This window comes from Ixodes scapularis, unplaced genomic scaffold (genome assembly GCF_016920785.2).
Source record: "Ixodes scapularis isolate PalLabHiFi unplaced genomic scaffold, ASM1692078v2 PGA_scaffold8__174_contigs__length_109621045, whole genome shotgun sequence".
NCBI lineage: Eukaryota > Metazoa > Arthropoda > Arachnida > Ixodida > Ixodidae > Ixodes > Ixodes scapularis.
Window position 1 is genome coordinate 66,028,477 of NW_024609883.1, and position 12,341 is coordinate 66,040,817.

At 47.9% G+C, this 12,341-nt stretch overlaps 1 protein-coding gene across 1 annotated transcript in view; it reads right to left on the reverse strand.

The window, feature by feature from the left end:
- LOC8053944 (uncharacterized peptidase C1-like protein F26E4.3) overlaps positions 1-12,341 on the reverse strand; it is a 50,740-nt gene that overhangs the window by 7,928 nt on the left and 30,471 nt on the right. Inside the window, exons 4-8 of the mRNA XM_029993589.3 lie at positions 11,399-11,489; positions 9,363-9,504; positions 5,298-5,451; positions 3,607-3,769; positions 1,941-1,986 (exon numbers count right to left, since the gene is read on the reverse strand). Coding sequence (XP_029849449.2) covers positions 1,941-1,986; positions 3,607-3,769; positions 5,298-5,451; positions 9,363-9,504; positions 11,399-11,489 — 596 coding nt within the window. The remainder of the gene's footprint in view (positions 1-1,940; positions 1,987-3,606; positions 3,770-5,297; positions 5,452-9,362; positions 9,505-11,398; positions 11,490-12,341) is intronic.

Genomic DNA, 12,341 nt, shown 5'->3' on the forward strand with positions numbered 1-12,341 from the left:
TACTCTGACCAGAGCCTTATTAAAAAAAAAAAAAAAAAGATGCTCTGTGTTTCTTTGGCGCCCTATCTAATTCTTATCACAAAATGAAAGTAATATGCTCCAGTATCTAAGATGAACCCTCCATCATTATCATAGATTAACTCATTTAGAGATGCAATTACTTTCTTCATTTTCAAGTGATGTACTGACAAATGTTGACATCTGCTCTAAAAGCATCACTATATGCTTCAAGCCAATATTTTGCCTGCTACAGAATCTGCTACAGAAGGTCAAATGCCCCTTCCATCGCTGTCTTTAGCTTATCAATGTACTATGTTTCAAGAACCGAATTCTTTGTTAAAAGAATGGCCATTTAATATCAAAATCCTACTGAAGGATTTTGTTTTGTCGTGGTTGAGGGTTTTGATATGTGACACTATAAAATGTGATGTTCCTCAATGTGACATCAACATGATATAAACTACCTCCCGAAGTTGAGACACACCATTCACAAGCCAAAGTTGAAAGCTCACGAAGTTATCCGGTGTTGTCATGAGACCCAGCTATTCATATGCACAGTCTCCTGCAATATGAAAGACCCACTCGAAGCGTGTGGCGCGCTGGGGGCGATTCCATTCTACCCCGAATGAGAGAACTCGCTCGGGGCTCAGCTAAATCGCAACGCGCGCTTATCAATTTCGGTTTAGTAGCGGAGAGCAGTCCTCCACCGTCTTGCCAAGGCTATATCTTTCCAACGCCGCAGTTGCTGTCTGCAGAGAACGGCCTGAGCCAAGACGATTATTCTGACTTCGTTAAAGGGATACGGAATCGAAACTTGAAATATAGAGAAAACATCGAGAAATGAGTTCAATATGATCAGCTAAGCCTGTAATGAATAATCGCACGGTCGTATTTTGAGCAGATGGCTATATTTTAAGCTCTAAATGCCGCGATTTTGGCGAGCGCTTCAAAATCAGCCATGGAGGAGCGCGATGCATCTCGGGAGATCCGGCAGACGTCTTGACGTCATCATGCCTCGGACGACCAAGCGTACCGTAGTGACGAGTTTTGCCACTTGGAGGCGTCAACGCGTTACAATCTCGCTTTGTCGAAGTACCCAAGGGCTGTAGAGATCGCGGGGCCAGCACGCGCACCAAACCTGAGAACAACCGAAGCACGCGTTTGCACGTCGCGCGAGAGCTGAAACCAAGGTGGCTCACTTCGTTTTGGCTCTTTCCACCAAGACGCCTCGGTATTGCGTTCAGGCCTAGGCAGTCTATACCAGTGAGCGGACATACCGCTGCGGCGCTGCTTTCAGAGGCATGTTGTCGTCACGACATTCCATTGAAGCTTCATAACCAACTACCAGGTGGTTTTTGATTATCGTTTAATTCACTTCAAAATATGTTTTCTTGCGTTTTCTAGCGCAATATTTATGTTTCTGTGGTTGTGCTGCTACCTGCGTCGTGTTGAAACAAAGAAATGAGCTCCAGAATTTGGTTTCCGTACCCCTTTAAAGTGCGAGATCCGTGCCATCCTTCTGACCAATGAATGTGCTCTTCAACAAATTTTATCCTTTAAATTTAAGGACTCATGTATAAATTGAATATATATATATATTTTTTTTTTTTGGGGGGGCAGTGCCGGTTCTGACATTTTACACCAAGAATAACTGATAAAGAACAGTGATGACTAGCTTCTTTCGAGCCTTCGTGACCATATCTCTGGGCATGATGGCGATAAAGCCCGCTCTTCTGCTAAGCCGAAACCAAAAGTGTGTTCAGGCCTGGTTTGAACCCCGTGTGAATGTCCTTTCGAAGCAGAATGCAATCGCCTGAAGGGCGCGCAGCGCCTCCACTTGCCGCCGTCTTGGCCACATGCTCCCGTGGGTCTTTCATATTGCGGGAGACTGTACATACCGTCAGATACCGAAAGAGAAGTGTTTCAGTGTTAAAACCAACCTTGAACAGGACCATTGGCATAGATCTCTTGCATGATGTCTTCCTCCTAGAAAGATGGGTCCATATACATAAAATCGTTCGGGTATAAGTCGCCCGAACTTTTAAAGCTTGCTGCCCCAGAGGCAACCCTTGCGGCTTATGCCGGCGCCAACTGTTTACATGCACATATTTAAGGATTGCAGCGGATTCTCATAGCATTTTGCAGCTTTGCTAGGTTTGAAACCCTTAGGCAAGATGTTCCTCTGTATTTCAATTTAATTTTCTTTTGCCAATATGCGGTGCTTATTACTTATTTGCTTAATGAGCTTTAAAAATTAGTTCTTCGTGCCCCTTCTTTGCATTCAGTGTTTCTATATGCTCGTTCACAACACACAAATCAACCTCGAAAGCTGCTCTTTTCTTTTACGTTTTCTTTGACTACCGTTTTGGGTGCTCTTAAAGGGATACTACAACGAAATTTTGGCGCTTATTTTTCGGTCTATATGTGTTCAAAAAAGCTGCATCACATCGGACATACCAATATCTTGTTAAAAAAGTCACGAAAAGGAATTTCGAAACGAATTAAACGATTAGCAAAGAGCACCTGGTGGATGTCGCTAACGCCTCGCTTGTAATGCCCGTCTAGGAACCTTGACAGCTAGTGACGGAGGTTGTCTCGTCTCCGGCCACGACGAGAGAAGAGGGGCAGGAGGAACTCCCCTCTTCCCGAGAATGCCTTTTGTGTGTCGCAGAAGTCGCTATTGTCCCCCTACAAGATTACAGAAGATTAATCCGTCCCTCAAAATTCATACAAAAGCAGCCGCTTCGGTGGCTGGAACGACTAGGCCATCCTCTCGACGTCAGCCTCGCCGTAGCTTTGCTCGTCTTGAGACGACCTACGTCACAATTGCGTTGGATGCCACGTGGTCTCCGCTGGGCCTTCTCCGAGCGCTTGCCAGAGTGGGCCGTTTATAGCGAAAAATACAGCCACCAGGCTCAAAATACAAACGTGCGATTGTCATTTACGGATATTGTGGATCATATTCAACCTATTTTTGAACAGGACGGGAATATTTAAAATTTCGTTGAAGTATCCTTTAAGACTTGCCTTCATTTACATTCTAAATAAAAATGGAGCCGCTGGCCATGCCTCTTCGGCGGCCACTATTTTTACTAGGGTAATTACTACAGAAACGAGCGTGTTAAAAGAAACAAACTTTTTTAAGCAATCTGGTTGGGACATTAGCATAACTAATAAAAAAAATCTTACATTTTGGATACCGTATAGAGCATTTTGGTGTGGCTTCAATCCGCCATTTTACTGTTAGATGTCAGCGCGCCAAAACCTTTAACCCTCCTTGCAACGAATGTTATGGTGTCAGGCGAGTCCAGGGAAGGCTTGCCTTCGGCATGCGCCAGACAGCTCGTAAAAACAAAATGACGGTCGTAATGACGTCAATGAAAATGCCCTATACGCCAGCGCCTTGTTTACAAACAAGCCCTCGTTTTCCCGCACCGGGTGTGGCACTGCATTTACGCAGAAACCAGACACGCGTGAGGCGTCTCTGCATGCTCCGTGTTGACGGCAGCGCACCGTAGCGAGCGACGTCAGAGCGGCGCGTAGATATGAGTTTTACAACATGTACTATGGTTGACAGGTTTGCCGCCTTCTGCAGCTGGAACGTACATTTGCTGGCACCCTGTATGGCGGTGTGGAGAAGTACTTCTGGTCTTGGCGACCCGTGGGACAGATGGGGTCTTCGGTGGGAACGCGCCTCCTCGCGATCCTGCACGTTGTGCTGGCGTTGCTGTACCCGCTCTCGTACGGGTAGCAGTCCTCGGACACGCCGCTGCGAAGCACGGAAAAGAAGGGGGTCACTCTTACTACAACAGATAACGGTCGGGGTTTGTTGCGATGGCGGTACTCTGAAGAGCCCCCGAAGGCTCTTGAAAGAGAAGGTGTATTGACATGAAGATCTGAAAAGCGAAACTCCTAGCGACTATAAGGTGGGCGATCTATCGGGAGTGGGGCATTTGGAGATTTTACGGTAGTCAGTTTTGACATCGCCATGCCGAAACAGTTCGTACCGCAGCAGGTCAATCGGAAATGGTATCTTCCGGACTCCGGTACGTCGTAGATGAAAAACACCCTCACTCTTTGGCAGAGGTAGGCCATTGCGCGACAGATCTACGAAGTTGAATTTAAGAGGTCGGAGAACTTCTTGGAAGAGGAAACCACATACGATTCTCGGGCAATGGGAGGGCTGAGGTTTCTGCAACGGTCCGTAAGGTGGATGATTTTTTTCCTAACAAATTGAGCATTCGGAACCAGATTGGAACGAGCTTGTTGGGTTCGATAGACCTTTTTTTTTCTGGAAAGCGGCGCGCGTGATGCGTTATGGGAACAGTGAGGGTCGCTATTCCGTCACCTAGTGCTACCGCCGTACCGCCAGCGAGAACCGCGTTGCCTACGTTCTCGTTGGGTCCCTGTGTACGGCAGTCGGCAATTTCTCCAGCGCAAACATCGTCCTTTGGAAATAGATGCCATGACAGGTGATGATCTTTCAGGGTGTTGTGGTCACACCCTGGCACGCAGCACGTCTGTCCACTGCCCTTCTTTGGATGGGTCATCGTTATGGATGGGCCACCATTATTTTTAGTGGACCATCGCGCGTGGGCCACGCACCAAGAAAGCGATGAATTAATCACAAATCCAATTTTTTTTTTTTTTTTTTGCTGCGGGATTTAGTTAATTGGAACATTTTATTTGCTAAAAAAAAAAAAAAAAAAACGCAGCTCATCTTAACAACGCTCGAAGACCGTTAGCTGGCCTGGATGCATGAATGAATTAAGAATGGTGCTGCAGTTCGAGTACTAGCGTGCGCCACCTAGCATGCAAAAGCTCAACTTGACTTGGCTTGGCTAAAGGGCGCAAAACCCTCACAGTTCCCATGATTCCCAGGAGCGCTCACGGGTGGCGCTGGCGTTTCCAGAAAGGTCCATTATCCTAGTCCGCCAACGCTTGAGCACGTACTCAGAAAATGCAATTGTACTTAGTCTGCCTCAACGGGCGACTTGGCTCTCAACGTGCACCACGCAGTAGTGTTAGAAACTGCATTGGACATGGGGCCGTGCCAGCGGTCGGCGGGAACGAGTGCGGTATCAGTGTCCACCTAGGACTCGAATCCAAGCATACTCTTCGTGCCCAAAAAATTACGACCGCCTGTGTTGCTCGATAATGTTTTGAAAAGGGCCAAATCTCTGTCCCTCCGAGCTGTTTTTTTTTTTTTTTTTTTTTTTTGTGATCGGAGAAAGAACGCGTGTCTGCCCTTCGTTGATGCGTCAGCCAATCAAGCAATGGTGGCATGAGTGGCTTGCCCATAGTTGACGAGGAAACGCCATCCCCTGTCCACGTGGCCTCCTTGGCACGTGACCCTGCGGCCCCCATTGAGGCAGGAGAGCAGGTCCTGTGGCGACAGCTCGACCTTGTCCACACCCCTGGACTGGATGGACAGTCGGTCCGCGGCCACCGCTGTGCCGAAAAGAAACCAAAAACACAAAGGCATCGAAGACGATTATATATGCGCTTCTTGGCTTGTGGCAACTTGACAGCCACATAGAGAGGGATGCAGCCCCCGATACCATACGAATGCAGTCCTGGGGCTTTGAGCTGGACCTCGGCGAGAAAGTCTCGGGTTAAAATCATCATGGTAAACTTCCACCAGCTCGCCTGCGCACTGACCTAATTCGGTTAAATGAACGTAGAAGAGATTTTTGACCGCCGCAATTGTCCAGCACTAAGGTCAAGCTCGGCTCTGGCCAATCGCGGCAGTTAGAAATCTCGCCGACATTCTCGCCGAGTGTCCAGCTATAGATCCTCTGGTACTGTAATCTGGGCCCGTTTGCTCGAAACACTAACCGCGGCTAAAGTTAGCCGCAGTACCTAGGAGAGGGATTTGGAGATCACGTAACTGGCTCAGTAGGGATGCGGGGAAACATGGCGGTGCCCCAGTGAGTGAGCGCCGGTCGCTTTGGAACTAATATGTCGTTGTGGTTGCAATATCGGGCGCGTTAGTCAGCAACGAATGGTGCAGGAGGCTTTCGCTTTGCCTTACCCCACTTAAACTGCAAAGCATGGGCGATGACATAGCCGCATTTTTTAGATAGTGTTTCGATTCGGGGCACTCCTAAGCCTAAATGAACGCGATAATTGTCGGCATAGCAACGTCTTTGGAAAGCGGTTTGTTGATAGCACACAAAAGCAGACGGCGTTCCAACAGACCTTTTTTCTAAATTATCGAAGCACCGAGGTGCATGCTACGACTGTAGTTGCACGCGTCGCACGTGCTAGCGTCTGCAGTAGTAACCGTTCTAAAGCAAAAAGTATAAAACAAATTTTGCCTTACACGCGCGTTCGTTAAAGCCTTATTATGATCTTTTACTTCAAATCTTTTATAAGAGGAAGGCCAGCGCGCGTGAACCGTAGAATCACACTTCCAGCGTTCTCCTCGCGATGCTTGGATAATTTAGAAAAAAAAGTCTGTCGGGACGCTGTCTGCTTTTGTGTGCTATCAACAATCCGCTTTCCAAAGACGTTGCCATGCCGACAATTATCGCGTTCATTTAGGCTTAGGAATGCCCAGAATCGAAACACTAAGAAATGCGGCGATGTCATTGCCCATGCTTCAAAGCGAAAGCCTCCTGCATTATTTGTTGCTGACTAACGCGCCCGATATTGCAGCTACAACGACATATTAGTTCCAAAGCGACCGGCGCTCACTCACCGGGGCACCGCCATGTTTCCCCGCATCCCTACCGAGCCAGTCACGTGATCTCAAAATCCCACTCCTAGGTACTGCGGCTAACTTTAGCCGCGGTTAGCGCTTCGAGCAAACGGGCCCTGGACACTTGGTGAAAAAGTCGGCGAAGAATTCGACCACCGTGATTGGCCGCCGTCAGGGTCAAGCGCGGCGCTGGCCAACCACGGCCGCCGAATTCCTCTCCGACTTTTTTGGCGAAGTGTCCGGATTAGAGCCCTTGGTGTGAGAGCCGCTGGTTTGTTTTGTCAACACAGCATAAAAAATCAAGATCCCCACAACACCCCGCAAAAAAAGCAGGCGAACTTGCGCTTCGCATAGACGCCGGCCATGGGTATGGACCCTTTCAGAGGTCGCCTATACACTTAAACGTTTTTACACGATTTTTAAGGGGTATTCACACGAGGGAGAAATCCCGGGGATTTCTCCCCGGCACGCGCGCATCACGAGATGAAAACGCGAGGCTTTTGCACATCGCAAAGCCTGACGTTTTCGTCATTGGATGCGCGTGCCGGGGAGAAATCCCCGGGATTTCTCCCTCGTGTGAATACCCCTTAAGTGTACATTTTTCATAGGACCATCGCAGTGCGGGCACGGGCGAATGCAGTTATTTTTAGAGGGGGTGGTCAGTGTATCCTATGTTTGAACCCCCCCCCCCCTTCGTTTCCACGCCCTACATTTTTACACAAGCAGAATTCAAGAGTGGGGTCAGGATAACCGGACCGCCTCCCCCCCCTTTCCCCCCCTCCTCCCCTCTTCTGAATCCTCCGAGTGCGGCGATCCGACAACAGGTCCACAAGGAACCCTTTACGGGGGTTGCTTTGGCGACTCGAATAATTTATCGGGTATCAATCAGGGCCAGACTTGTACGTTCAACTACACTACTCAAGTTACTGTAGTTTAACTGCCTTTCTGAGCAGATTAGTTACTTTCAATTACATTTTTATTTCGGTAATTAGTAGTTTACATCAAATACGTTTTACGAGTAACTTCTGCTCGAATTACTTTTTGAATTTTAGTGGTAGCTTTGCTTATCAGCAGACATTCCTACAGTGAAAGATAAGATGTTGGAAGATCAGCGGATATTTGCAAAGAGGGGGAAGCATGTGTCTGAAAACCCTTAAAATTTTCACGAGCCTTCCACGGCAACAACCCTGCTACGAGGCGCAGAGAGCGGACAGACACTTGGCATGTGAGGTCGAGTAACTGCGGGATTAGCGCCGAAGACTGGCGTTTCTTTGTGTCCCGGAGCTCAAGGAGGTTTTTTGACGCACTTGAAGGAACCCATCACGCCCCTCACGCCTTTCACCGCCCTCACGCACTCATGGCCCTCACGCCACTCACCGCCCCTCACGCACTCATGGCCCTCACGCCAGTTACGGCCCCTCACTCACTCATGGCCCTCACGCCACTCACCTCCCTCACGCCCCTCACTCACTTATGGCCCTCACGCACTCACCGCTCTCACGGCCCTCTCGCACTCATAGCCCTCACGCTCCTCACGCACTCATGGTCCTCACGCCACTCAGGCCCGCTTTAGATGGGGCAATTTCGCCCAGAAACTTGACGTCGCAACACCAGCAACACGGGCCGCCCGCGTTCACACGGAGCAACCAATTGCTGCAATTTGCCATCATCATCATAAAATTTTATTGTAGCGTGAGCTACACTGGCCGAGGTTGAGCAGTTTCGCGTTGCTCGCATAATGAGGGGTGCTCCGTGCTGCGCATGCGCGAGGAGCAGTTACGTCACACGGCGCACAGCTGGCGCGCCAAAGCCGCCGCCGCGCCGCGCCCGCCTCGCCGGTTTGCGCATTCCAGATGACTGACGTCATAGCCGCGGCAGACGCACTGGCACCGCCGCGTGCCCAGCTGTGCGCCTCCGTGGCGCAGTAGCCAAGTCTGACGCTGCACCGAAGCCGCTTGATAGCGCCTCTCATTTTATGCGCATAAGCTCACGCTACGTATGTCCTGGCATAGCCGAGCTAAGCTACGGAAATTTTTTCTTGCACTATTTAGACACACAACTACGCGCTATAAACGTGTTTTTATGCATTTAAATCTCGTTGAGAATACTAATGCATCGTTTTTTAAACAGCTTATTTCCAAAAACGATCAATTTCATACCAGAACCAAGTCTTTTGTTGTCATCATCACCGGCACAAGATATCACGTGAAAATATCGCGTCCCTGATTGGATGCAGCAGCTTCAAACGTCTTCAAATTGCTCCGAGTTGCTCGCTTGTTTCGAGCCGGACCCGATCTTAGCAATTCATGTCGATCTAGATAAAGCTATGGAACAACCCGCCAGCAACACCAAAATTGCTGAGAAAGTTGCTTCATCCTGAAGGGGGCCTCACGCACTCACCGCCCTCACGGTACTCATACCCCTCACGCACTCACGGTCCTCACAGCCCTCACGACCCTCACTCACCCTCACACTCATGAATGTTCCTGGTTCAGAAACTCACTCCCCCTCACCTCACCCGTGAAGATGGGGTGAGTGAGATTAAGTGAGGGCCCTCATGAGTGAGGTTTGCCTAGGTATGCATTTCTATGGATCGATCTGGCCCAAAGGAATGTTCCTGGTATACATCTTGAGCAGCGCGTTGACGTGAGCCCCGTACCTGTTGTAGAGAAGGCCCAGGAGGCGGCGCAGTCGTGCTGATCCCTGATGCCGTGCACCAGTCCTGCCCACTTGACCCTGGCGTCGAAGTCCTCCGGCAGTGGTTCGCGCCTCTTGAGATGCAGTTCGTTCATCTCGGCCGTCTGCAGTGGATTGAACGAATAGAAACGGGCCAGTGATTGCATCGCGTCGCTCGCGAGGGGTGCACAATAAGTCCATACGCCCAAATGTGCTTATTGTCCATAAAAACAGATATGTGATGATTAGCGTATTGGGGAGGGGCACCAGATGGTTTTCTTTCCGGAGAGACATCATGTACGTGATGACTGGTGGCAACCGAAGCAAACAGGAGAGGTCCAGCACACTTATGTTGATAAAAATACCGTAATTCTCAACACACTAAATCGATTGTTCCCACTTTTTTTGGGGGGAGGGGGGACGTAAATTACGCATAAAAACATTTAAAAAGTCTACGATGAAAGTCTTCCTACTCAGACATAGCGTGTGAAACTGCCAAACACTGAGAGTGACCGCATCATCGGGTTCAGTGGCCGTGTCCGACTTCGAAAGGTCTGACTTCGGGAAGCTTAACTGAATTCTTCCTGAACTGCATCGGGGCTTATGCGGATGGTTTCCATGGATATGAAAACCGGTGCGAGCATCCGCCCATTCCCCCCCTAAGTGCCCATTCCCAAATTTTTAAGATCTGACAAAATATGCACATGTATATGTATAATGGATGACCGGACAAGCGCCCATCCCCCCTTTTTTTTTTTTTTTTTTTTTTGCGATTATTTTTAAAGTTTGGGTGGGCGCTTGCCCGGTATTTTACGGTATAAGTAGGGTTCGGAGTTTTCGGTTTAAACCGATAAAAACCGATAAAAGTACGCCGAATCCAATTTCGGAAATTCGGTTTTAACCGAAAAAGGTCAGTTTTTAGGTTCGGCATTTTCGATCTAAACCGATAAAAACCGATAAAAGTCCGTCGAATCCATGTGACAAAATTCAGTTTTAACCGGAAAAGGTCACTTTGACCTTCCGGTCGTACCGCAGAGCCGTGGTGAAAAAGTGGAGACAGTAGGGAATTGTAGTAGACCGTTTCCGCAGCCCGCTAAGCACCCGGATAGCGCTCCGTAATCCACCATAAGACCTTGAACTATGCAGAGAAGGCTGGCGACGCGCTTGCGCAGCTGCGGCGTTTTCTTCGGGGATACCGTAGCGGGGGAGAAAAACGGTCTACGACAATTCCCTAGTGTCTATCGAAACGTTTCCGAATGTATGGGATACAAGGGTGCCATCACGACGTTTTGGTTTAATGTGCCCATCATCGATCGGAACGTGAAGTCCGAAATGCCCCATGACTTCGCTATGTACGAGCGTGTTTTCAAACTCGTTGTAAGGAAGACTGACTTGATGCAAGCTCTGCATGTTTTGTTGTACTTCAAAACGTCGCACTGTGTCTCTTTTGGTGGTCACAATTGGTTGATTGGCTGATTTTGGCTCAGGCAGCGCTTTATCTCCTTCAGCCTGCCAGTACCCAGTGTTAGCGTTGGGCATTCTCGAAGCTCGGGGTCATATTAGCAGGAAAGAAAGAGTGCGCATCAACTAGGAGGACCTGGGGAAGTACAAGTGTGTGTGTACTATAATAAGATTACGTAATCCTGATGTACAGAGGGTGAAGTTCCACGAATTTGGGCATAAGCTTCATATCTGACTTGTTTGTACTTCTGTGCTTTTTCTTGTTTTTTTTTTTACAGTTGCAGACATTTTCCAAATAAAGTGTCCCTTTCTTTTTTACTGTATCTATGCCGTTATTCTTTCAGTGATCACAAATATCAGAGCTACAAGGATTATCTAATCCGGTGTCCGTTGGTGTTTATTTTATATTCACCGAAAAAAGTCGATAAACTTTTGTGGGCATAAATATACGCCGAAAAAAACCGAAAATTAAATTTTAAAATAAACACCGAAAAAAGTACGCCGAATTTTGAAAAAATAGAAACCGAAAACGCGAAACCCTAGGTATAAGTGACTCACTGGTCGCTCGGGTTGAAAGGTCCCAAGCCTGTATCGAAAGCCGTCCTCCAGGAGCTTGCCGTAGAAGAACGAGTAGTTGCTGGCTGTCCATCTGCGTTGATTGCGCACATACGTTTCATAATCAAATATTCACTCTTTTTTTTTTTTTTTTTATAAATTGTACACATGCAGAAGTATACAGGGTGCTTCACGAAAAGTGGACAAATTCGATATTGCGAAAACTACTCCGCAACGAAAAAAGGCTTGTGTCGTTTTCGTCCTGGGCCAGGTATTTAGGAAAATAATTAAAGTTCGAGATAATTAAGTTGTTAATTATTTTTTGCGTAATTTACTTTTTTTATATTTTGTTTAAGGGCATGGTCTCTATCAGAAAATTGCTCAGCATCATCGAAAAACACTATATCAACAAACTGCAGAATGATAGAAGGCAGGCGCAGCATTTTACGGCTTTCTGAAAAAAAACACACACACACACACATTCGACGGGTTTTTAAGTTTTGGTTTGCAATCGGAGCGCATCTCGGCCTCGACGGCACCGCGCCCCGTGGAGGAATAGTGCAATCAACCTCTGCTACGCTGTCCTCGCGTAACGCAGCAGAGGCTGGTTGCACTATTTTTCCACGGGGTGGTGCCGTTGGGGCCTAGAAGCGCTCCGATTGCAAACCGAAACTTAAAAACCCGTCGGCTTTGTGCGGTTTCTCAGAACGCCGTAAAATGCTGCGCGTGCCTTTAATCGTTCTGCAAATTTGTTGATTGAGTGTTTTTCGATGATTCTGAGTAATTTTGTAATTAAAGCCATGCTCTTAAACACAATATTAAATAAAGTTAATTACGAAAAAATAATTAACAACTTAATTATCCCGAACTTTAATAATTTTCCTAAATTGGCCCCTGCCCCAGAATCAAAACGACACGAGCCTTTTTTTTTTTCTTTTTTTGCGAC